The sequence below is a fragment of the Leptopilina boulardi genome, unplaced genomic scaffold (assembly GCF_019393585.1).
Source record: "Leptopilina boulardi isolate dan_hultmark-lab unplaced genomic scaffold, ZJU_Lbou_2.1 LbouV2_122, whole genome shotgun sequence".
Lineage (NCBI taxonomy): Eukaryota > Metazoa > Arthropoda > Insecta > Hymenoptera > Figitidae > Leptopilina > Leptopilina boulardi.
In genome coordinates, this window is record NW_026137666.1 from 2014904 (window position 1) to 2042531 (window position 27628).

Consider the following 27628-nt stretch of genomic DNA (forward strand, 5'->3'; position numbering starts at 1 on the left):
ACTGGAACCCGACTAACGCCTTGTTAGACTTATTTTCCGCCCATAATCACATAATGCGCCACACTATTTAAAATTTATATAAAAAAACAAATAAATGAAACAAACCAAACAAAAAAAATATAAAGAAACGAAAACAACTATTAACAATTTAAACAATGTACCTTGAGGTCTTATGGCATCGGACTTCGCATATGGCGCGAAATGTATTTTAAAATTTTGGAAAGAAAATGGGGCAGAGAGCTAGAGGAGCGAATATTTAATATCGCTTTAAGATTGCTCCCCACCCAAACCTTTTCCAAGAACCCACCACGCATTTCTCCGACGTTTGTCGATTTCGATGAGCTAAACAAGTTGCCTAAATACAGGCGGATCAAATAAGGAATTTATAATTATTATTTATTTATTTTTATATATTTTTTTTTCTTGTTGTTTTACTACATTGCCCCCCCTGCATTGGTTATACATTTTAAACGAATTCAAGTATTACACATTTATTTTTTTTACAATTCACCGTCGAATACTCAACTCAAATACAAATGCATTCATTATCATCAGTAACATCATTAATATCTATACATATATATTTTAAATATCATAAATACATGGAAACAATCATAATTATCGATGATATTTATAATTAATATAGTCACGATTTTCCAATCATAGTAGTTTACACATACATATAATTACATCCCCCATGATACAATATATACAAATATATACAAAGAAACTCATTACAATCAACGATGATGCAAGTACTCAACTCACGGTTAAATCAATTATTTCTTTGTATGTATTTTTTCAAATTGGACTGATTATGAACCCCAATACTTTGATCCGAACCGAGATCACTCAACTTATAAGAATTATTACTTAAATTTTTTATTGTTTTATACGGGCCATAATACAAATGGAAAAACTTCCTTGTTATTTTTTTTAATGCATTTGATTGCTTAGGCACATGTAAAAGGACGAGATCTCCTTCATTCAGCCGAATTCCCGATGGGTTTCTTTGAAGCTTCGCACGATTCTCAACATTTGTACTTAAATTTTTCTTCGTCAATAAAATTTTATATTCCCTTGTCATCCCTTCAATTCTTGGAAATTGAATTAATTCTTTAATCTGATTGGCAGGCTGTACCCCGAAATGTAATTCGTGTGGTGAAAATCCTGTAGTATAATTTGTCAACAAGATTCGTTGACAAATATCAGAAGACAAAACAAAAGGCTTGATCTCTTGATTCATTGACTTCCAATAATAGAATCTTTTGATATACCTGGACGTTTTGAAAACTCCCGGATGACCAAGTTTGGAATGGATACATTCTATTAAAGCAGAAGTTAGATCACCATGAATCACAACCTGCCATTGGTTACCAATTCTATCCTTCCTAAATAAAATTTCATGTTTAATAATATAAAATTCAAAACAAGAATTATCTTTAACCTTTTTTATTAATGTTTGAATCAGCGGATCACGATTTTGTAATTCGGATAAATTTTTTAATGAGTTACGCAATTCCGTTGTCAATTCCATATTATCAATTTTAAGAAATGTTTTATTATTATTTTTTTTCACATCGAGAACGTCAATTGAAAGGCTATTCGGAACTAAAGATTCAAATTTACTCTCTGGATTTCTGCTCAAAAAATCGGTCACAATATTGTCTTCCCCACGCACGTGAGAAACAAAAAAATCAAATTGTTGTAATGCCATGCACCAACGAATCATTCGCGCGTTCAAATGAGGCGTTGTATATACAAATGTGAGGGCTTTGTGATCAGTAATCACTTTGAAGTTGGTTCCTAGTTAATAAATTCGCAACTTTAAAATGGAATATACAACAGCGAGGAGCTCTTTCTCAGTCGTTGAATAGTTCATTTCAGCCGAATTTAGACACCTACTGACCAACGCGATAATTCTATGATCCCCCTCTCCATCAATCTGGTAAAGTATCCCACTCAACCCCGCGTCTGAAGCATCCGTCTGTAAACGGTACGGTCACGGAGGAATAGTAAGGAGACCGATCTCTGCGTTTAAAATGTCAGAAAAACATGTACGATAAGTGCCAGGTTCAGTGCATTGTACTCAACTGGCCAAAGTAGTTGAGCATGCGCATTGGACCTCAATTTTGGCAGATGAGAAGTGTGGTTATGCGATATACATATATGTCACAAAAAAATCTTAGTGTTCAGTGATTATTTCAGAAATTTTATTTACCATTACGATATTGTATCTCCAAAATCATGTGTAAGTATATAATAATGTATGCTATTGGAATATTTAAAGTATCAATAAATTGAAGTAATTATTAGAAGAATAATGGAGCCATAGTAATTACAAACATATTATTTATTATGTATGTCATGAAAAAGATTTTTCTTACATCCTGGCACACAGCACGACATTTTAAAATAAACAATAATAATTATTTAAATAATAACAACAATAACACATAACCCCTTCATCACAACACGCATGGAAGACTTGAGACATATACGTCAGCCAGATCTCACTCGCACACTTTTTGCGAGAGAAAGAGACAGCACATGGCTAATGCACATGCTCAGCTACTTTGGTGATTGAGTAGAATGCAGTGAAACTGGCATTTATCGTGCATGTTTTTCTGACATTTTCAGAAGCGCTACTACAGCAAGATTGGTCTCCTTACTATTCCTCCGTGGGTACGGTACACCTGGAATATTATGGCATAATTGAACAGAATTTACAAACGCATTTTTCATCGACTCGAAAGCTAAAAATTTTATCTATTTGATGTATAATTATAATATATATTATAATACATAATATGAATTATATTAATATAATATTATTAATTAATAATAATATATAATTATAATTATACTTATGTACTAAATAATTTCAAATAATTAAATTAATTTTAAATAATTAAACTAATTTTTAATTTAATTAAGGTGCTTTTATATCTCAAATTTCGATCGGATGAACATTATTTCTGGACCGTGAAAATGCGTGAAAAGTCATTTTCACGGCGGGTATTTTTGAATTGTTTTTTACAAAAAATGTTTTCTTAAGAAATATAATATTAAATAATTGTTTTAATATATAAGAACACTTTAAAATAGTGATAGAGAGATGATTTGATTAAAAAATTTAGCAAATTTTGCTTTAAAACGTTTTCTGCTACAAGAAAGTGTAAAATGACGATGTTTGTGAAATGGTTTGTACAGTGCTTCTTCCTTGTGAGTGTCTCTCAGAGTTTTGTTTATGTTATGTCGGTTCTTTTTAACTTGTAATAAATAATGAGTGCTAAAAATAAATCGGTAAGTTGAAATGTTTATCAAATAAATTTAAATTCAACTAATTGTTTCGAATAACTGAAAGAAACATGTACACATGTACACTGTACAAACCATTTCACAAACATCGTCATTTTACACTTTCTTGTAGCAGAAACGTTTTAAAGCAAAATTTGGTAAATTTTTCAATCAAATCATCTTTTTATCACTATTTTAAAGTGTTCTTACATATTAAAACAATTATTTAATATTATATTTCTTAAAAAAACATTTTTTGTTTAAAACAATTCAAAAATACCCGCCGTGAAAATGACTTTTCCCGCATTTTCACGGTCCAGAAATAATGTTCATCTGATCGAAATTTGAGGTATAAAAGCACCTTTAATTTAATTAAAATTTAAATAAAAATATTTAAATTAGTACTAAAAAAATATAAACATGTAATAAAAACATAACAATAAATGAAATATAAAAGTAAGAAAATTTTTAATTTAATTAATTCAATAATTATTCCTTTTTTAAAAAATCAGAAAGAAATCTACTATTATATTTTACCATTCGACAAATATTGAGAGTCGATAATGAAGTGTCACTCATTATCATAATCTTCTCTTCTTTACCCATAAAATGTCAAGTACAGCAGTATACTGTCAGTCAAAGAGTGATTTTTCGGATAACTCTTTCCTTTTCCTCGATCGAGGTATTTTTATACTTTCTTTTTCTGTATATATCAAGAATTTATACATTTTCTACCGTTTTTCCAATGTTTCAATAGTTTTTTATATTATTTTAGCAGCTTTTTTGACACGAGAAATATTGCGGATAATTGGGCATAATGCATTGGACAATTGAACAAACACTCCAATTGTCCGAATGCATTTTAGACAATTGAGCAAACGGCTTGCTTAATTGTCCGAACTGCTATCTCAAAAAATCCTTTTTTACTGGGTTTATAAGTTTACATTAATGGTTTTTAAAATTATAGATGACAAATCAACGAACGAAAAACAATCAATGGCATCAAATGATCCTAGGACTGGCGATTTTTTGTTAATGATAAAGGAAACATATAAACGATTGACACCTAGTCAAAAGAGAAAGTGCTTCGAACAGATATCGAAGTGATTTTTGATGAGGCGGAAAAAAATGTAGGATAAATTTTTCATAAAAATACTTTTAAATGTCGCATTTTTTGTGACATTAAATAATAAAAACAAAAATTTGAGTTTGCTTATTCTTAAATTATTTTCAACAGGTAACACAAACTTCCTATTTTTACATCTGATTCAGATACTTTAACTGCTTTGAATGTATCAATTTGTTCAGTAGGTAAAATAAGAAATAAATAAAAATAAAAAACCGCTGCGAAGTTGGAGTATGAATCTTTTGTGTTCATTGGTTGAACATTTTGCTACCTCATAGTGATATTTTTTATATTTAATCAACTAGTTTTTAATGTGTGAATTTTAATAAATAATATTAACTTTGCATCAAATTTCACGCATAAAAAACGACAAGTTTCACTTGAACAATTATGCTTTACCAGGGTTGTTACGCTTTCTGGAAAACTCAGGAAATTTTATTTGGTATGGAAAAGTGGAAGAAAAAGTATAAAATACCCGGCAAATAATAAAATTCATTAAAAACTGTGACAGAGCATAAAATTTAGTTTTTTTTAATATTATATTTATAAACTATCAAGTATTCCTAGTAAAAGTAAATTGAATAACATCCTAGAAATTATAAAAAAATGATATACTTATATTTCTAAAAGTTTTAGAGATATAATTTTTTAAGTCAAATTTTAGAAATCAAACTGTTGAAGAAAAAAATTAAAATAGTTAATGAATAGAAATATTTAAAAATAATATATAAAAAATCACACAAATCAAAAAATTTCTCATTAGGGTGAAAATTTAAAAACATATCCTAAATAAAATTAATTATATATTCTTGTCAAAAATATAATGTAAATATAATTAACTTCGTTATATTTCGATGAATTCTGTATATTTAATAACTGTTTTTTACATAAATCATAGTTTTATGAAGTATGGAAAAATATCATTTTAAGTCCTGGAAAACCTGGAAAATTCATGGAATTTTGTTCCAGAAAAATAATAGCAACCCTGAATCACTAGAATAGAGAAAGACTCGGGAAAATGTATTGAAGCTCGGCATGTTGAATCCGTTATTTGAATTTTAACATATTGGAGTGTTAGGTCGAATCCGTTGTGTGTAGTTAGTCCAATACGTTCGATTGATAATAGCGGTAAAACGAATCAAAAAAAGGTTTTAATTGGGATAAAAGTGACCTTTTATTAATAAAAAGGTTAAATAAATTGTGGAGAGACCAGAATTAAGAGAAAAATGGAACTTTCAATTAAAAATAATAGAATTAGGTTATTTAGTAAATGTGTTACCATTGAAGAGAGCTATTCGTTGGGTAAGTATGCTACTCTTTTTACCGAAAATGGATACAAGTTATTGAATTTAAATTTCTATTGTCGGTATAGAACTGAATAGAATAATTTTTTTTTTCTATAAATTAATTAGAGATTGATTCTGTCCTTGGTGGCGAACAGACGTGTTTATAAACACGCTCCGATGAGTTAAGTTTCACGGAAACACGTTTCTTAAACCGTTTGATTTTAAGAACGAATCAAGTTTTAAATGTTAATTCTTCGTAATAAACTTTTAAGCATCGTTATAACAAAACTGAATTGAAGTTCTCTTTTTAACTTTTATACACAGTTCCATGTGCAGTGTTCGTTTATCACTCTTTGTCCAAAGACAACATTAGTGATTGTGTCATTGGTGTTCGCAAGGTTCTTGTTGAAAAAACTTTACCTTCTAACAGTGTTTTTAAAATCTGCAAAAAATGAGTGATGATATGGGAACATTGTTAAAAAGTATCAGTGACAATATTGCTGTGATAGGAAGTGATATAAAATATCTTAAAAAATCAAATAAGACCCTGAGTTCAGATGTGCAAGAAATTAAAAAGAAGTTTGCAAATTTAGAAAACAACCAATCTGGCTTCTCTCAGGATCTTCACGATGTGAAACTAAAACTTCAGCATCTAGAGAACATCTCAAAAGCAAAAAATGTTGTACTTTTCAACATAAAAGACGAAGAAGACATTAACAAAAATCTGTTCGCAAGTGTTATGGACATTTTCGAAAAAATTAACTTAGACATACCAGCAGTGTGTATAGACTCAGTTTTCCGTCTCGGAAAAACTTCAGGAAGCAGGCCGGTGCTGGTGCGCTTCATTGCAAGCAGATGGAAAGATCTGTTATTCACTACAGTAATCGAGTTAAGGGAAAATAATATAGGTATAGCAAATGACCTCAACAAGGATCAACGCATTAAAAAAAACGTGAGTTAGTCCAGTACAAAAAAAAATTCCAAGAACAAAACAAAAAAGTTAAAATCAAAGGAGAAAAACTCTTAGTGGACGACAAAACATTCAACTTACAGGAACTTCAAAAGATGTCAAAATCTCTATCAAAAACAACAAACCCAGAAGAAAATTTGGAAAGCGAAAATGATCTTAAAAAGTCTAAACGTACAGGCTCTCGTCGAAATCTGCTGTCGAATTTCCAGGATGGACCCCCAATCTCTGAATACTTCACTCCTTCACATAGTACTAGAAATTTGAGAAGCCAAAAAAACTGAAAAAGGAAACAAGATCTGGTCAGCCATCTCCCAAAGAAAAACAAATTACATCACCGGCTCCCGAGGTAAACACAACAAAAAATCTCAATAACGGACCTCAAGCTAACGACTATGTAAGTGTGTTTAATATTTACTTCTGGAATGTGTTTGGATTTCGAAATGTAAGAGATATAGCGAATTTGATAAATAGCCGAGATATACTCTGTGTGAATGAAACATGGTTAGAAAAACTGCCGTCGCGTCGTCACTACCTGGTTGGTTGAATGAATTAAAAGTTATATCACAGAATGCATCTCGAGAGAATAAAAGGGGTAGGGTCAAAGGAGGATTAGCAATAATTTTTACTGAAAAATTTTATAACTACGAAACTATATTTCAAAACCTTTTTTGCATTGTTGTGAATTTTACTGCTGGTAAAGAAAATTTTATAATCGGTTTATTTTATTTTCCCCCAAATCTGGAAGTGGCCACTGTACAAGAAACCTTAACGGTAGTTTTCTCTTTAATACAAGAAAAAAAGGCATTATGTCCGGTTATCTTTGGGGGGGACTTTAATGGCAGAATAGGAAATTTAAATCAAGTCGATGACCTTGTCCTAAGCCATATTCCAAAAAATATTTTTTGTTCTCGCGATTCTTTAGACTCTGTAATAAATAAGAATGGACGGCCTTTCGTCGATTGTTTCGAGGAGCACGATTTCTTAGTGCTAAACGGCAGATCGGCGGGAGACTATCCAGCAAATTTTACTTATCTCGGTCCTAGTGGAAACAGTGTCATCGACCTGGCTTTTTGTAATACAACACACATAGAACACGTGGAGGATTTCGAAATCAAAACATTGGCCACTCTCTCAGATCACCTGCCCATAACAATAAAACTCAGCTTTCCTTTAGACAATATAAATATTTCTACTCCTCATGGCCAAAAAAATATTAAAACAGAGTATTTAAAATGGGACGCGGAGCTTGCTACAGATTATTATAACCTTATGGAAATTTTATTGTTAGATATAGAAACAGATACTGATGTAAATTTGTTGAATGAAAAGATAATAAACTCGATAAAATCTGCAGCGGAACAATTAGGAATGAAAAAATGTAAAACATTAAATAAAAGTCCGACAAAACCGTGGTTCGATCATGATTGTGTTCTTCAGAAAAGAATGCTTAAGGATTGTTTGAGACAATGTAAACGCACAAAATTTGACTCCGAAACTCTGATCAATTACAATAAAGAAAAAAAGATATTTAAAAATATGATAGCAAACAAACGGCAAATTTATGAATCAAGAATTTTATCTATTTTAGCTTCAACAAAAAATCCATCAGAATTTTGGAAAACAATTAATAGCTTTAAGATTCGAGGTTCTCGCGAAAACTCTATTGATCTGAATGAATGGTACGATTATCTTAAGAGTCTGTTCCCGGAAAGAAGTCCCTTTTCTTTGTATTTAACAGATGTACGTCATCCTCTATTGGACGGGCAAATTTCTCAATATGAAATAATTGTAAATTTAAAAAAATGTAAAAACGGAAAGGCTCCTGGCACAGATTTGATACCTTACGAGGCAAGCCGGATTCAGAGAAGGAAGAAGCTGTTTAGATAATACGTTTATATTAAATAGTATCATTCAAATTCACCTTAGGCTTCCAAAATGAAAGATTTATGCGTTTTTTGTGGATTTAAATGGGGCTTTTCCTTCAGTGAACCACAATAAGCTATGGGAAAAGCTTTTCTTAATGGGAATAAGTTCAAAATTAATCAGAATTCTAAAAAATTTTCTGTCGGTAAACTGTAACAAATCAAAAATTTTAGTAATCCAAAAGGGGGGTAGAAGAAAACAAACTTCTTTTCATTTGGGCAAGGAAAAAATAGAAATTTTTAAACAATACAAATATTTGGTGATGACTTTTTCAAACTCAGGGTTATTTTTAGGTGCTTGTGAGAAAGCGACGACGGCAGCAAAAATTGCAACGGGTAAAACACTCGATATTTTATCAAGGGCAAAGTCAGACTTATGGAACGCGAAAGATAAATTGTTCGGGAGTGTAGTTATCTCGACGTTGTTCTATGGTGCGGAAGTCTGGAATCTACGTTATATGGAAGATATAGAAAAAATTCAAAATAATTTTTTTAAGAGAATCCTGAACCTCCCTCCGTATACCCCGGGTTACGCACTGAGAACTGAGATCGGGAGACTGCCCTTGGAACATTTACTCTTTAAAAGAATACTCTCATGGCTAGAAAAAATATTAAAAATGTCAGAAGATAGACTCCCTAGAGCTTGCTTTTTTCGATTAAAACAATTGTCTGAACTCCCATCGGCTACGAACAAATACAATTGGTTTATTCAAATAAAATACTTCTTTGAATGCATAAATAAAACTGAACAATGGAAAAATCTGACTTTGACCTTGTTAGAAAATAATAAGGAATCCTGGTTAAATGACTTCGAAATCTATCTAAAAAATAAAGATCACACGCGATTATCAACGACGTCGAGACTGCAGATTTATCCACATTTCGTTTTTTCGGTCACGACAATTACAGAGTTATACACCAGGGCAAAATATATAGATTTAAAAATAACGAAGACTGCAGAATTTGCAATCTTGAAGTCCCGGATGACTTGCACCACTTGTTGGCCATTTGCCCCGCGTTTTCAGCTCTAAGAAAAAGATACTTTAGAAGTCAAGAAGCTATAGAAAACCCAATAGAGTTCTGGCCAAATCTGTTGTCATCAGGCGATATTAAAACACTCAAAAACTTTGTGACTTTTATAAGTGATCTATTTGTTATACGCGCTCAATTATTAGAAGACAATTTGTGTTGAAAGAGATTGCGAAATTTAATGTTAATTGCCACGCACACGATTGATCTATTGAAACCTCTTTGTATAAATTCTTTGAATTTTGAACAAATGTACTATATACCTATAAATTAATTAATAGCAGTTAATGTAAATAGTGATTAATAAAGAGACAAAACAAGAAAACTAATTAATAATAATAAGTGCAATAATGAAAGTAAATGAGAATAAATAACACCGTCCGACACGATTTTTCACACACGAAAAAATCAATGATTTTCAGAAACTAGGACCAAAAAAAAAGATACCCGTGTCTGGCCGTTTTGCTACATCAGGTCATTTTTTGCTTTTAGGGGTAAAAACAACCCTTAAATAAAAGGTGATAGGAAATCTTGTACAAATTAATAATTTTTTATGAAACCTGGTATCTCGGGGTTTTCCGGGTCGCTGATTACGAGTCTGATGTCAGATTTTCAAAATTCAAAATGGCGGATCCAATATGGCGGTCGAAATTTATAAAAGTTCATCGAATTTACTTGAAACTTGTTACTTTAAGGTTTTTGGGGTCGCTGATTACGAATATGATGTCAGATTTTCAAAATTCAAAATGGCGGATTCAATATGGCGGTCGAAATTTATAAAAGTTCATCGAATTTACTTGAAACTTGTTACTTTTAGGTTTTTGGGGTCGCTGATAACGAATATGATGTCAGATTTTGAAAATTCAAAATGGCCGGTCCAATATGGCGGTCGAAATTTAGAAATATTAATTATTTTTTATAAAACTTGGTATCTAGTGGTTTATGGGGTCGCTGAGTACGAATCTGAAGTCAGATTTTTAAAATTTAAAATAGATCTAATAATGTGGAAGATTAGAAAACAATATATAAAAAATAAAAATTTCCACATATGTGTTTTTTGTATATTCGACACTTTTTTAATGACAAAACAGGCTTTGTAGTAAGTAAGAATATTTTTATTAGATAACAGTAATAAGCTCAAGTAAGATGAATTTAAAGATGTGAAGTGATTGTTTAAAACTGCTTTGCAAAGTAAAACATTCTACAATTGTCATTTGTTTTATGTACTATTTTCCGTAACTATGCAACTGATCTATTTTGAATTTTAAAAATCTGACTTCAGATTCGTACTCAGCGACCCCAAAAGCCCCTAGATACGAAGTTTTATAAAAAATAATTAATATTTATAAATTTCGACCGCGATATTGGATCCGCCATTTTAAATTTGCAAAATATGATATCATATTCGTTATCAGCGAACCCAAAAACCTTAAAGTAACAAGTTTCAAGTAAATTCGATGAACTTTTATAAATTTCGACCGCCATATTGAATCCGCCATTTTGAATTTTGAAAATCTGACATCATATTCGTAATCAGCGACCCCAAAAACCCCTAAGTAACAACTTTCAAATGAATTGGTGAATTTTTATAAATTTCGACCGCCATATTGGATCCGCCATTTTGAATTTTGAAAATCTGACATCAGATTCGTAATCAGCGACCCGGAAAACCCCGAGATACCAGGTTTCATAAAAAATTATTAATTTGTACAAGATTTCCTATCACCTTTCATTTAAGGGTTGTTTTTACCCCTAAAAGCAAAAAATGACCTGATCTAGCAAAACGGCCAGACACGGGTATCTGTTTTTGGTCCTAGTTTCTGAAAATCATTGATTTTTTCATGTGTGAAAAAAAAGTTGAATTTTGTCGGGCGATGTAATAATTCTACACCAACTGCTTCATGCTTTCCACTTCTGCTTCTTTTTCCTCAGCTTCAACACCAATTTTATTATCCTACTCTTTAAAATTTCAAAAGCGGTAAATATACTAGTCATTTTAATTTGCGTACATAAAGGTTAATTAGTGAAATTTCATTAAATTAACGATTAAATTTCCTTGAATTTTTAGCGCATATACGCTTTTTGAAATTAGTGGTACACTTATCCCTGCAAACCTATGATACTTTGTTAATTCCAATTTGGAAAGTAAAAAATTATTACAACTGATTTAGTTTTTAGTTAATAAAAGGTATAAAAAGAAAATTAATTTAAGGCCTTAGAGGAGGATGGGGCAAGGATAGTTAGTGGTTCTATTGCCTATACGGCTTCTTCAAAAAGAGCACTATTCTTCATATATACTTGTTTTAACACCAAAAGACGTAAAGAAAAATTTGATCTTGATGCGATATCATTTGTGGAAGCTACGTGTTTATTTGTGAAAATCCTGTTTTTTCTAAAATTTGTCAGTTCTGTTTAAAACACTGTTTCAGATATTAACTGTTTTAAATATTTATTTAAGTCCAAAAAATTTTTTTGGTAGTGCTTTGAAGTGTTTTGAGGTGCTTTTATCCAATGAAATTAACAAAACCCAAAATTTAATGTCTTTTTTTGATTATTTTTCGTAAAAATAATTTTGATAAAATTTAAATTAAATTTTTTTTTTAATTTGTTGCTAATATCTCAAAGGCATTGCAATCCACAGCAAAATAATGTATTACAAAATTGTAGCTAAATAAACAGGCTTTCGAACGATACTATTCTTTTTCCGATGCCTGTTGAATTTTAGCTGCTTGATCCAAAAATGTCTTACCTAACTATCCTTACCCCATCCTCCCCTATACTTTTTTTAATATATTTATTTATTTAACATATACATGGGCATTGTAAAAAAGTTGTGGTTATTTTTATTATTAATCAATTAATATTCGTGAATAAATAATTTTGTCTTATCTTTAAAATGAGGATTTAGTTTATTTATTCTCATTTCCTTTCATTTATTATTGAACTTATTATTATTAATTAATTTTCTTGTTTTGTCTCTTTATTAATCACTATTTACATTAACTGCTATTAATTAGTTTATAAAAAAGAGTAATTATTCTATTCAGTTCTATACCGACAATAGAAATTTAAATTCAATAACTTGTATCCATTGTCGGTAAAAAGAGTAGCATACTTACCTGACGAATAGCTCTCTTCAATGGTAACACATTTACTAAATAACCTAATTCTATTATTTTTAATTGAAAGTTCCATTTTTCTCTTAATTCTGGTCTCTCCACAATTTATTTTACCTTTTTATTAATAAAAGGTCACTTTTATCCCAATTAAAACCTTTTTTTGATTCGTTTTAAGGCTATTTTCAATCGAACGTATTGGACTAACTACAAACAACGGATTCGACCTAACACTCCAATATCTTAAAATTCAAATAACGGATTCAACATGCCGAGCTTCAATACGTTTTCCCGATTCTCGCTATCCAACTTTTTTACAGGGCATATAACCTCCCAAGTAGAAATGTGCCACTGGCATAGTACTGACCCAACACTGCTAGTCAGTATAATAGTACTGACTGCCGTACTGGGCCAGTAGTGGACCAACCCTGGCTGGTAACGCTGTCCAGTACTGATTTTGTCCCGCTCACCAGTACTAACGTAGTACTAGAATAATACTGGCATAATACTGGCAAAGTACTCATCCGGACTTAAAATCTCACTTTTTTACAAAATGCTAAAACACGCTTTCCAATGCAAATTTCATCCTTATTAGCTTATTACTCCCATTTTTACCACGAACAGGTAATGTGAAGCCAATAATAGTTAATGTTATTTAGAATATATAAAATATTATTAACAATAAATAATTAAAATAATAATTATCATTTATATTAATTAAATTATTTTATTTTTAATAAATTATTTTACAAAAAATAATTTGTGTTGTAAATTTTTTTATTTTTTTAAATTCATAATATTTAATTTTTTTTACTTTGCACTTATACTTAATTTAATAATTATTTAATAATTGATATTACACATGAACAAATATTGTACTTATAACACTTAAAACTAAGAACGAAAAATCTCGCACGCATGGGGGATCGAACCCTAAACCCTTAGAACGCAAGTCAGATACGCATACCGCACAGCCGCGCTGGCTTGAAGTGCTGACTTGAAGTAGTTCACCTAATACAAAAGTTTTGATTTCAAAGTTTGTATTATCTATTGATCACGAAAATAAAATGAATTTATTCTTAAATTTTTTAAACTCACAAAATTTTTTCAATTTTTACAAAGATTTAATGAAATAAAACTGGATATCAATTTCAGTTAAATATTTTTAATAAATTATTTTTACCGTAAATAATATTAAAACAGACAAAAATGATTGATGAATTACATAATTAAAAATAAGTTAATAAAAGACGACTGTAAAATATGAATGGTGAAAAATTTTTTAAATTTAATATTTAATTATTAATAATATTTAAAAATTACAGTGAAAAAATTACATTTGCTTTATTTTTAAAACTATTAGAAAAAAATTCTCAACTTATTGTTATTGTATGCATGATAAATAACTTAATGCACATATTTCAATGAGTACTAAAATAACTAAAAAAACATAAATATATTTTATATAGGTATATAATAATACATTACAATTACATCCAAAATTTTGAGGGAAAGTATTCGAAAGAAATTAATATACATTTTTTTAAATAAAAAATCATCGTTTTCTACCTATTGGAATAATTTAAAGACTTTTTCATTTAATGTTTTTTATCACCGACATAGTACTGATTCGGTGTGAATGACAGTGTACTGCCAGTACTGGTTTTAATATTTTTTTACATCCGACATAGTACTGATTCGGTGTATTAGTCAGTACACTGCCAGTACTGAAAGTCAATACCGACAGCCAGTATTGGATCAGTACCATGCCGGTGTTTAATTACGGCGAGCTACGGATATTTCTACTTGGGCTTATTTTTCACTAGATAAAATTAAATTACATTAAAAATTCAATGCACTATTGCAGTTAATTATTAAATAATTACATTTCACTGACGACCAGTGAAATTCTTTATTAAAAAAATTTGTCCTTCATTAACTAATTAATTAAACTAAAATATTTATTTTTGGCATTTCAGTGTCATTACATATTTCACGCATAATTTTAACGGTTGGTAGCAGTTACTTTGTGACGTCACCACGACCACGTCGAACGTGCCTATTCTGGACTCCACTTAACATTGCGATGCGTCGCGTCTGCGTTACGTTTTGCTCCATTCTGGAACTAGCCGTAGAACAGACTTTACTGACAACAATAGTGACGTATATAGTATTTTGATAAGTCAGCAAATTCCATGCTACATCAGATTTATCGCGTAATGTTATACAATTAATTATTAGAATTACTTTCTAATGATTTGGTTTGTTATACAAACTTTATGTTAATGCCAAGAAGTGCTGAAAAAATTTTTAATTGGTATAGTACTATGTCTTTAAAAAGAGGGTTTCTCATTGTTGCGCACTTCCCCTTACTCTAATTCTTAGAAATGATTGGACTATAAGTAATACTTTACAACTTCTTTTAACATTTATTAATCCATACAATGAAATACAGTTTTTTAGTGTGGTGTTTTAAAATTTTACATTATTAACATGAATATAAAATATTTATTTAAAATTCTGTGTCGTAGTAAATAATAACAATATTTTTTTGGCTTATTATACTATTACTATTACATTTTTCAATCTTCATTTTCTTTGCTTATAAATAATATTCTTAATGAAGTTTACTGTGCTGTAACAGTTAGTCATCACCACCTGTCATAACTTCCATAAATTCTGAAAAATAGAAATTTATTAAATGTCATTAAGGTATTTACACAGCTAGATAATTACATAGATTATTACGAAATCGGAGGACTACTAATATTTTTTTAATTTATTATTACCCACACAGCATCAATAATTCCCCGAAGATTCATTTAATTTTTAAAGGTTAAGGGGAGGTTCCTATTGCGGGAGTAAAAAAATATTTTTTTTGCATTTTTTAAAAGCTATATATGTGTGAAATATTTGTGTAAAGCGATTTTTTGATCCGAAGAATATTTTCGTTTCTATAGCGTCGTGAACTCACGACGTTCCGAAGCTAAGAACCGCTGAGGTGGTAAGTCATCCGCCATATTGGATCCGCTGTTTTGAATTTTGAAAATCTTATATCACATTCGTAATCAGCAACCCCAAAATCCCCCGAGTAAGGAATTTCAGGAAAATTAAATCGATTTTTTAGAGTACACAAATGTTACACATAAAAATGCTTCAAAATGTTCCCAAAACTTTAAACGCGTTTTTCTCGAAACAAGAATTTTTTAAACTGGTGGGCATCGTAGCGTCTAAACTATTTGATCAATCAACATCGGATTTGCGTCTAATTAAATGTAACTAAATTCTACTGGGGTATTGGTATAACCTATTCTTTATGATGACACCTTTCTAAAAAATTTTAAGTTTTTGTTTTAGACTCAAAATTGCGCATTGTAGAATGACCACCGATTTCCCTATTTAAAAAAACATTGTTTACTAGGTGCGCCATATTGGTCGCCATTTTGAAATTTTTTGAAAATGAAATATATGTTTTAAAAGTTCAAGGAGGTACCTTATTTAAGAAAAAACTACATCACTAAGTCATAACCGTTCCCCGCAAAAATTGTCAAAGTTTGTGTTCATTTTAGCCTTCGCAATTGGAACCTCCCCTTAAGGAGGTTCATCCCTTCAAGCGGTACTCATTCTATTAGGGGTTTTCCGTAAGTTTAAAACCGACAGCTATAGTCCATAAAAGTTGAGCTCCACTGGCCAATTTAGAGGTTAATTTGCCGTTTCTCCTCTTCTTTCTTTTAATTACATGGGATAAGTTCAAAAGTTGCTAACTTTGATTAACATTTACTTCACAACCAAACGGTAAAAAAATTTCATATTTTTGTAAAAACTGTTAAAACTCATAATTTAAAACATATTAGTTTTTGAAAAAAATCTGTAGAACCGTTTTTTTTAATTAATGAAAACATGGTCATTTTTCATGTTTTTTCACTGTTCCCATGTAAAACTTCAAACTTTATCAATTTTTATCTTGAAAATGATACGGTAAAATTCAATAAAATTTGAACAACACATGTAAAGTAATGTCAATAATACATCTTAAAAATTTTTAAAAAATCTGTAGAAAATCGATTTTGGGATGAACCTCCTTAACTTGGCATCATTGAATCGCCGGGTTCAGAAAAGTCAATTTTCGCGTTAAACATTTGCTCACATGCAATTAATATTAATAAATATTAAAATGTCCGCATGTGAGCAAATGTTTAACGCGAAAATTGACTTTTCTGAACCCGGCGATTCAATGCTCCCAGGTTAACCTTTAAACATTTAATGAATCTTTGAGGAATTATCGGTGCTGTGTGGGCAGGTAGGTACTTGCATTGAAGGTCATATTATATTTGAATTTTTTGTCACTGAAATTTATTTTTTGACTTATTTCTATAGATAAGACAAACAGAAAAAATTAAGCATATCTAAACTTATATAATAAACTTCAGGTAAGTTAAATGTGAGTTACAAATATCCTACATACAGCGAGCCTACAGTGGACGGCTTTCTGTAACCTTATCATAAGCTTTGTGTAAGCTTACATTTTAATTAAGTGTTACTAAATATGTTAAGTAATTATTCATACGTAGCGCTTTTCTATGGCATCCATTTGTGCACAGCAGATTTGATTTAAATATTATCCAATGGGTATGGAACTTAGACGGTTGACGGGTTGAGACGGGTTTTTTTTTCTGAAATATTTTTAGACAGACAAAATTTAGCAAAGATTTTTATATGCTATTCAGAAAGTATTGGCCTGGGCTACAATATTGCTTGAGAAAATAATTTGTTTCTGGAAAACTAAAAAATTTATACTGTTCTTTTGAACATCTGATTTGACAAAAAAAATTTGATATGAATGTTTACACACTCTTATCGTAATTAATTTTCGATTGAGACAGAATGAATAATAACAGTACACTCCAATTGTTTATTTATTCATTTTGAATGTCTTATCCTGAAAAAGGAGTAAAAACATTAAATGGTCTCGTAAATTTTTAAACTCATAATTTAAAGGTTTTTTATAATTTCTTTTTCTCAAAAGTTGCAAAATATAATAAATTAAATCTTTTAACATGTTTTTATGTATATCTAAAACAATAAAAAATTAAGTTATGATTTTAAGGACGTTTATCCATAAAATTGCAAACCTCTAGAAAACAATTAATTAACATTTAATTAATTAAAACAATACTATTAATTGTACTTTCTGAAAGATGAGATAGCAATTTTTAAGAAAAAATTGAAAACTTACAAAATTAATTTGTTTATACAATTTGCATTGTACAAAATTTTTTTGTTATATCGCTTCTACTTGACCTTGGGGATTTTCAAACAAGCAAGCCGTTTGAAAAATATAGCTATTTGTAAGGATGTCTTTTTGGGGACGTCTTTTGGACTTTAACTAAATGACGTATTTGGAACGTCTTAAAGACTTTTTAAGAATGTTCTATGTCCTCGCCATTAGATTTCTGTAGGATGTCTTAAGGGGGAAAACTCGTGTAAAAAAAATTTTTTTATAATTTTTTTTCTTTAAAAATTAGTTTCCTCTCTGTAGAATATGATGCTACATTACTAATCTATAATTAGATGTATGAATGTCTATAGTATACATAAGTTTAATACTTAAAATGCTAGCAAATGCAGTGATTTTTCGCGCGCAGTGCAATGCAGCTCAGACAAATTTTAACCCAATTTTCATAAAACTTACCAGAAATCTTCCTTAACCTACTGGCTATTGCATGACGAGCTGCTTTTTAAAGACAATTTTTAAACAATTTTTTTGTAGATTGTTTATAAAAAATAATTAATTCTTTTTTCAAAATAGTCCCAAATTTTCAAAAAACAAATTTTTAATTTTCTCTTCGTCGTGTATACCGTATTTGTGTATTTTAACGATAAAAATTTTATTTTTTGATTTTGGTTGAGATTCGAGACCTGTAGGCTGCACGGCGCAAAACCAAAAATCTAACATTAAACGCCTATGACGCCGCCATTTTACAATATCTTTAATTTTAAAAAATATTATACATAGCTTATATTGCATACTTTGACACATAAAGAAGTCTTTTGTTTTAAATTTTGAAAATAGAATTCATAAGTAGAAAATATTATTTTTTAAGTTCAACTTGGACTTAGAAACTACTGAAGATAAAAGTTATTGGAATTTTTTTAAGTTAAATTCATTTCATTGAGTAGTGAGATCGTAAATTTTGTAGAGGTTCATATCTGTCTTTAACGGCTGAGGTACTTAACCCTTGCTCGGCTGAGATGGGTTCCTCGGACTCAGATAATTTGCTTTTTCATATACTTTTATTTAAGAAAATATTTTTTCAAAATCGTTATCCAATTGGATAAGCTGATGCTATAACGTACATCTTAAATAATATGTAAGCATTTTTTATGTAAGACTCTTTTTAATACATTATTTTACAGTTCTTATGGTAGTAGTTGACTGAGCGCAGTCCCTCGGACCCAGAAAACTTTTTTTTCACGTACTTCAATTTAAGAAAATATTATAAAATTGTTCTCCACTAAGGGATGGAAAAGACATAATATATATTTTTAATAATACGTATGAATTTTTTATGTACAACTCGGTGTAATACATTATATTGTAATTCTCATATTTATGGTATTTGTGAAATTAAGATAACTATGGTATGTTTATTTTTTCTTCGCCAAAAAAAATCATAAAAAAGGTACAGACAAAAAGTTTCTCGTAAAAATTTCTACATTTTTCACATTCATTTTGAAGTCAGATTTAAAAAAATTCAAAATGGCGAATCCAATATGGCGGTCGAATTTTTAAAAATTTGAAATTTCGGACACATTTGCTTGAAAAACATTACTCGGGGCTAAGTAACGAGATTCAAGCGATTTCAATTGATTTTTTAATCCTTTTTTAAATTTTTCAAAAAATCGGTTTTTTTCGTAAAAGTACTCTTCTTTAACTTCACTTTTAGTAAATTTTTTGACAAATTATGATTTTTTGGTTCACACCATATGAAAGAGCGTCTCAAAATCTATCAGAACCGATTAGAGTACAAAATCCTCGTGTATTCCTTGGGAATTTAAAAAAAACAAAAGAAACAATTAAAGTACAAAATCGTCATGGATTCCATGAGGACTTTTGAAATAAAGACAACAAAATAAAGTATAAAATCTTCGTAGATTCAAAATTTATTCCCTGCCCAAATTCACTCACGGAATCCGCATGAATTACACGCGGATGTCTTTGAGGATTTTTTTGATAGACAAAAATGATTTTTTGACACAACTTCAGTAATGTAGTGGATATCTACGACATCTTGAGGGATCAAAACATTATTTGTATCAGTGAGACATGGTCTACGAATCCACAATTGAAGCTGTGTTCCGCAAATTCAAGTCAATTGTTTCTTGTGCTGTCAAGGATAATAATTTTGGCAGAGCCAAGGGTGGTATTCTTTTAGCCTATAACTTGGATGTATATGAAGCAGAGCTTCTGCCGATGAGTAGCAATTTTATTTTTGTAAAAATACGGTATATTGTGTCTAATTTTAATTGTTCTGTTCTGGGTTTGGTTTATATTCCTTCCGATGCGGATATGATAAATTTATTAGATAATATTAATGTTTCTTTAAATTTTATTGGCAAAATACACTTTCGTGGAACCCCAGGGATCTAGTGTGATAGATTTGGTATGGTGTACTTCGGATGGGCTACCTCTCTTTTGCGATTTTCGGGTCTTGTAACTCCTCTCTTTCCGCATGAGACGACCTGCCAGGCATTTTTGGTTAATAAATAATAAGCAACCATGGTTCGATCAGGAATGCAGGGATACAAAAAGTGCTTTCAACATTAAAACGGGCTAAAGAAAATAATTTTGTGACTGAATTTAAATCTAATTTTTTACAAGCGAAACGAAATTATAGTCTTATTTTGAAAAAGAAAAAGAAAAAGTTGTAACGATCCAAATATTATTTTATATTCGTTAATTTAACTTAGATTATTATCGGATTCCCTTCGATATCATTCCTCATTAATATTACGTATTTTCATGTAATATATTTTTATAATATTTAAATCTACGCTGGCAACCAACTAGGTGGCGCGCACGATTGTCGTCAAGCTGACGACAAAACCGCATAGTCAAAATTAGACTGATGCGAGCGTCGATCTACGACACATCTCTTATCGCGTTCAGAAAATTATATGTACACGATATATTGTAATCGCGATATATCCTTTTTGTTAAAAAGACTTTTCTATTGAATATAATAAATATACTTTTGTTTGTGTTCATTTTAATTCAATTTTGTATCACTGGTGGTTTCAACCTCTCACGCTTCATAATAATTATCAATAACGCATTGATACACAAGGGATTGCTGCGTTCAACACCGGTAAGTTCGCTCTTATTTTTGGCTTCTTCTCACCTGGTCAATTGGATGGCGAATCTCGCAGTCGTGCCCTGACTAGCACGTAATATTACAGTAACATTATCCGGTAATAATACTGGAATATTACAGTGATATTAAAATGTCCCCTTGATAATGATATTACCGAGTAATATTACGGTAATGTTACAGTAATATTACAGATTTATTTCAGTTACTCATAAAGCATCACAATCATAAATATATTGTAAGTTCATGTGGCTTGTTGGTAAAAATCTGGACTTGTGTGCCTTGAGTTCGGGGTTCAATTCCCCGGTTGGGTACATTTTTTTCGTGAAATAATATTAGGGTATAATGTAATATTACAGTAATATTGCTTTAATATTACCGTGTAATATTACAATAACATTATCCGGTAATATTACCATGAGGCGGACATTTTAATATCACTGTAATATTACAGTAATGTTACTGGGTAATATTGCTGTAATATTACGTGCTACTTGGGCGGATGATTTTAATTTAATTCCTGAATCCCAATCAGGTTTCTGAAAAGGCAGAAGCTGCTTGCATAATCTTTTCACTCTACTTTCAGTCATTCAGATTCATTCATCTAAACCTAATGCAGTAGTATATGCCATTTTTATCGACTTTAAGGGAGCCCTTCCATCAGTTTCACACTCACTTTTGTGAGAAAAATTGTACAGTTTTGGTCTCAGCTCTAAAACAATTCACTATTCAATACCTTAAAGTTACTCAAGGGCTACTACAGGGTGAGATACTTATTCCTCCTCTTTTTTTGTTATTTATCTCTGAGTTGGAATGTTATCTAAGAAAAGAAGGTTGTAGAGGTATCTCCATAGATTATCACTCGGATATTATCATTTTGGGTTATGCTGATGACTATGTGATGCTTTAAGATTCACTGGTTGAATTGTGTAAAAAGTTGGAAGCTTTGCGATCCTATTGTATTAAAAATGACTTAATTGTAAACGCCGACAAAACTAAGATGAAATAGTATACCTACACTGAAAAAATTGGATGGACAGACGTCTCAGCTTTGAGAGCGCTGCGTTCCTTTACTCAAAGTATGCCTAAGATTCCGTTTTGGGAGCGGTGCGCTACCGATACAGGTGAGCAGCTGTCTTATTGACAAGGTAAGGCTATGGAAGAAACATCAGCTCTACCGCTGCGGGTAGTCAGAGCTCTCGAAACGAGATGCCAGCCGATTGAAAAAAGGGTTGTTAGCGTTCTTCGATTTGATAGAGCAGTTGTACTTGCTGGTACTGCTGCTCACCCGAATTTCTTTCAATGTATTTGGGCGTTATTTTTTTAATTTCATGTTCTTTTTCTCAGGAAGTTGATAAAGCGACAAGTAGCGCGAGATTGGCTGTCGGTGGAGTTTTGAGGTCCATTCTCTCGATTATTGGTCGGAGCTCTCCCTGGATTCTGTCAGTTATTGCGGGGGTTTGATTCTGGAGAAATACCAGCGATTTCTTCGGGCTAAAGACGATTTAAGCTGTTCGGAGTTAAGTAGTCTCTAGATTTACCCTCGCCTATCGCGCCAGCCAGCCATGCAGTCATATTTAAAATGTAGATCCTCCTTATCTTGTAAAAGACTTTTGGCTCGAGTTAGATTAATTAATAAATATAATTGTAGAATTATGTCTTGAAATTTGGTACACTGTTCCAAAAAAGAAAAGACGTGCGTGTTTTACAATGGGGATTATGATTCGCTATTCCACATTCTTATAGATTGTCCGGCCTGTGCCCATCTTTGCGATTTATATTTTCCGAGAATAGAAAGTAGAGAGGATAGAATCGTTGCTTAGCTTGAGATTATGTCTTCAGAAGATATTATCTCAACAACAAATTTTGTAAATTTAATTGGAAATATATTAAAAGAGCGCATTATTACAGAATAATAAATAAGAATATTGAATGTTTGCTGTGGATGTTAGAATGTTACAATCATTGTTTTTCTGTTTTTTTTTTAATTTTTTTTTAAGATATTGTATTTTTGAGACTCCGCTTGTATAAACCTTAGGGTCAAAACGAGTGTTTTAATAAACTACTAAATTTTTAATAATAATAATGCGTTATAGTAATGGATATTTGTAACTTCCATTCTATAAATTACGTTTATAATTTACGTACTAATGTAATGTAATTAAATTGCTGCCGCGATTTTGTGACTTCGCAATAATATAAAGCCTATATTTTAAAATAGAAACAAAATAGTTGGGTACAAATAATAATTACCATCAAAGTCAAGGGTGCCAGAGCCATCCGCATCAATTTCTTCAATCATAAGGTCAAGTTCTTCTGGAGAAAGTTTATCATCTAGTTCATGTAGGATGTCTCTAAATACATCTGTTGTTATGTATCCATTTCCCTCTTTATCATATAACCGAAAAGCCTCTCTCAATTCCTGTTGCATAGCTTCAGTATCTTCTTCAACAAGAAACCTAGCAGACAGGGTACAAAATTCTTCAAATTCTAATTCGCCGGATCCTAATAAATATAAAAAAATGATATAACTATTAAAGTAACAATTTTTTATTTAATAATATAGATAATGTGTATATAATTATAGTAAAATTTAAATTATAATATAATAATAATTATTATTATTGTCTGATTTTTTTATTACTACAAAATTTTCTTTTTTTTATGTCAAAAATTTGATAATTCCAAATTTAAATTTTCGCGCGCAAGTTTAATTCCATTCCACTGTTCTAATGGCGAACTCTGGTTTTCGCTCAAGACTACTGAAGTCAGTAATGTGCTTTCGCTTTGTTTACTTTTTGTCAATTTGACAAATTGTTTTTTTAATTATTTTTTTATGTTTTCAGTGAATATCAGTGCTTTATATGGAAAAGGTAGGAAAAATTAAATACGTAGTTTTAAGGTTAGGGTGCCTTACCGTGATTGAGGTATGTATGGGTGGCGCAGGTGATAACAACCGCATTAAGACCTTCATAAATATGAAGTTTTACCCAATCGTAATAGACACAAATCAAATGACCAAACTCGTATTACCGCTAAAAATTTTTTGAATATGTTGATCACCTTCTCTAATTGGAACAATTAACTGAAGCATTTATAAATACAAAGTACTTTGTATAATGAAAAAATAATTTTAATCTTTTCTCAATCATTCTTGTTTATACATAATTATGCATATTATTTAAAATTTAATTTACATTTTCAATAATATAAAAATCTTCATTACTTAAAATAAAATATTCTTTTACGTTCGACATGGTATCCTTTCTCAAATTTCAAATACTGATAAGTCACTTTTCAATTAAACAAATCTTCTATTTCAGTTTCTTGCTTTAAAAAATTTATTTACATTTGTTTCATCTATAAAATATTTCATTAACTATAAAACAGCAAACGAATGCAATAATGATAGTCCTATATATAGGTGAATTGACGTTGCTTAACCTTTTTTCACATTGCATCAATTTCGATAATGATTATTATTATTTAACTTATTTTTCACTGCTCTTTTAATTTTTGGCCAAAAATGCCAAATTGAACCGGTTCATTAAATCAAGTTATCTAATATGTCTTAAAATCTCTTTGTCTCTCAAATTAATAATTGATATTTAAATCAATATTCAGGTCGGAAACTATTATTTAGCTCGTAAAACAATATTCAACCCACCTTCGATTTAATTAATTTTCCAAAGGCCTGTTTCCACTATTATCAAACAATCAATATTTTTTTCCAATATCAAAATACATTCATACCAATATTATCCAATATCATATTTTATCCTCAAAATCCAAATATCTTTAATGCCAATGTTATTCAAAACCAAAAAAAAAAATCAATAATAGGCCGTTTTCGAATTGAGGTTTTTAACGCATTTTTGATAAAGTGTATACTCGGGAAGTATGCAGTGTCCTTTTTTTCGCACGGAAAAACAATAACAGTGCATACTTTCCGAGTATACACTTTATCAAGTATGCGCTAAAAATCTCAATTCAAAAACGGCCCTAGAAGCTATGTACTTGCAACGCTAGACGGTTTCTATATGTTTCTCTTACATCAGCAGTAGCCGTTCCACTCCAGTGAAGGCCGTTCAAGAATAGGTGCAACAGAAACGAATACAGATTACCATTGGTGAGGTCGTACGTCCACGTGACTATTGTAGAACCGACTTTATACCCCCACTCCACCGGCCCGGGCCTGTGTATTGTGGTAAGCCTGATTGTGAGTAGCGTTCTCGGGCATAGGTATTGCAAAGTAAAGTATGAGTACACCACTTCCACTCACAGGAATTAAACGGTCATCACCTATATAATAATAGAAAACAAACCCTCAACCCTATACTGTTTGGACAACGAGAATTCAGTGCCACGTAAGTTTTTACCATTTAAATAATATGCTTAAATATTTTATTATTTGCTGAATTTAATATTTATTACAATTATTTGATTTGTTTTTAGAAAAAATTCGTGCACAATGAATTTCGGAAATTACTTCAGCGTTGATCGATACTTATTCGCAGGTAAAAGAGACACCTATATTAAAAAAGAAAAACTCCAAAGATTCTGAAGATTAAAAATATGAAATTTCAATTTTCGTTGTTTTAGGAAAACTTTGTCAAAAATAATGTTAAGTACTACAATTTTTTTTAAAAATAATTTAGATTTAAGCAAATTTGCAATTTTTCGTGATCTTCTCCAAAGCGCGCAAGCAGCAATTCATAATTAAGTCTCAGTAGCGTGAGAGTCACATTAGACTGATATGGTAAGTAATTACATTAAATTCACACGCTCGATTTGTTGTTTTTTGATTCACATAATTAAAAAAAAGTTAATTTCTTTCAATAAAAAGAAACATTAATTGAAATTGTTGAAACAATTATTACATAGAAATAGAAGGTGAATTTCAAAGGCAAATTTTTAATATTACTAATTAATTAATATTTAATATTTCTTTAAAAAATGGTGATAAATTTCATTTAAAGAAAAAATATTAAGTAAAAGTTGCTCATGTTGAAAACATTACAATTTAAAATTGTCAGAAAAATTCAATATAATAAATATAAAATATATGTCAATATTTAAAATTTTTGATAAGAAAAAACAGCGAAAAGAAACGAAATTGATTATAAAAAATGTCTTGTACAGTTCAAAATTTAAATTAATTGTTTTTTAAAAAAATAAATTTATAAAAATTGTAATATATTTTTTAAAAAATTTTCATGTGAATCAAAAAGTTAACTCGAGTATTTGCTGCGTTGCTGTCGCGAAAAACATTAATTCGGTGCAATTGGTATTTTATTTTTTTAATTCTTTTATATACTTCGATGAGATGATTTTTCGGGAGTAATACACATCGAGTACAAAGGCACGATGACATTTAGTTTATAATTTTATTGTTAACCAAATGGTATAAACAATGCGATAAAATTTTGTGTAAGCGTTTGAATTTTCCCGGGACAAAGTAATTTGGATAAATATATTATTATTTTTTTAGGCATTACTTATTAATAATTACGTTGTTTTGAGACAAATAAAATAAATAACTTAAATTTAAGTTGAAAATCAGAACAAAAGCCGCATCTCCTTGCGTTCTGTTGCGCTATGTTTTTGTTTATAGGTATATGTGACTTGGACAGTTAAAAAGAACCTTACGTTAGAAATCAAGTTTTCGAGAAAAACGACGTCAAAGTTAATAAGTTGAAAATGATGCTCCTGCACGTTGAAATCGCTTTAAACTCTTTACTCAGTGGTTTTTGGGGTCGCTGATTATGAATCTGCTATCAGATTTTCAAAATTAAAATTGTCGGATCCAATATGTCACCCAAAAAAATGAAAGAATCATATGGATTTGCTTTAAACATATTGTAAGTGTAACAAATTTCAGTGAAACTCGTTACTTGGAGGTTTTTGGGGTCGGTGATTACGAATCTGATGACATTTTTCAAAAATTCAAAATGGCGGAACCAATATGGCGAGTAAACTCGTTACTCGGGGGATTTTGAGGTCGCTGATTACGAATCTGGCATTAGATTTTGAAAATTCAAAAAGGTAGATCCAATATGGCGGATGATAAAAATAAAAATTAGTTAGATTTGCTTGAAACTTGTTAGTCGGGGGTTTTTGAGGTCGCTGATTACGAATTTGCCATCATATTTCAAAAATTCAAAATAGCGGATCCAATATGGCGAAATAAATTTAAAAATTGATCGGATTTGCTTAAAACTCGTTTAAAAATGTGATGGCAAATCCGTAATCGTCGAACTCAAAAACCCCCCGAATAGCAAGTCCAATTAATTTTTAATTTTGTCATCCGCCATTTTGAATTTTTAAAATCTAATGCCAGATTCGTAATTAGCGACTTAAAAACCCCCAAGTAACGTGTTTCAAGCAAATCCGATCAATTTTTAAAATGTTGTCCGACATTTTTACTTTTAAAAATATGATGTTAAATTCGTAATCAGTGACCTCAAAAACCCTCCGACTAAGAAGTTTTAAGTAAATTCAACTAAT

The 27628-nt window shown here is 30.4% G+C and overlaps 1 protein-coding gene across 1 annotated transcript in view; it reads right to left on the bottom strand.

Annotated features, from left to right (window-relative positions):
• Positions 1-15155: 15155 nt before the first annotated feature.
• LOC127286910 (troponin C, isoallergen Bla g 6.0101) overlaps positions 15156-27628 on the bottom strand; it is a 57782-nt gene continuing 45309 nt past the window's right edge. The window contains exons 4-5 of the mRNA XM_051313548.1: positions 23375-23626; positions 15156-15428 (exon numbers count right to left, since the gene is read on the bottom strand). Coding sequence (XP_051169505.1) covers positions 15394-15428; positions 23375-23626 — 287 coding nt within the window. The 3' untranslated portion in view covers positions 15156-15393. The remainder of the gene's footprint in view (positions 15429-23374; positions 23627-27628) is intronic.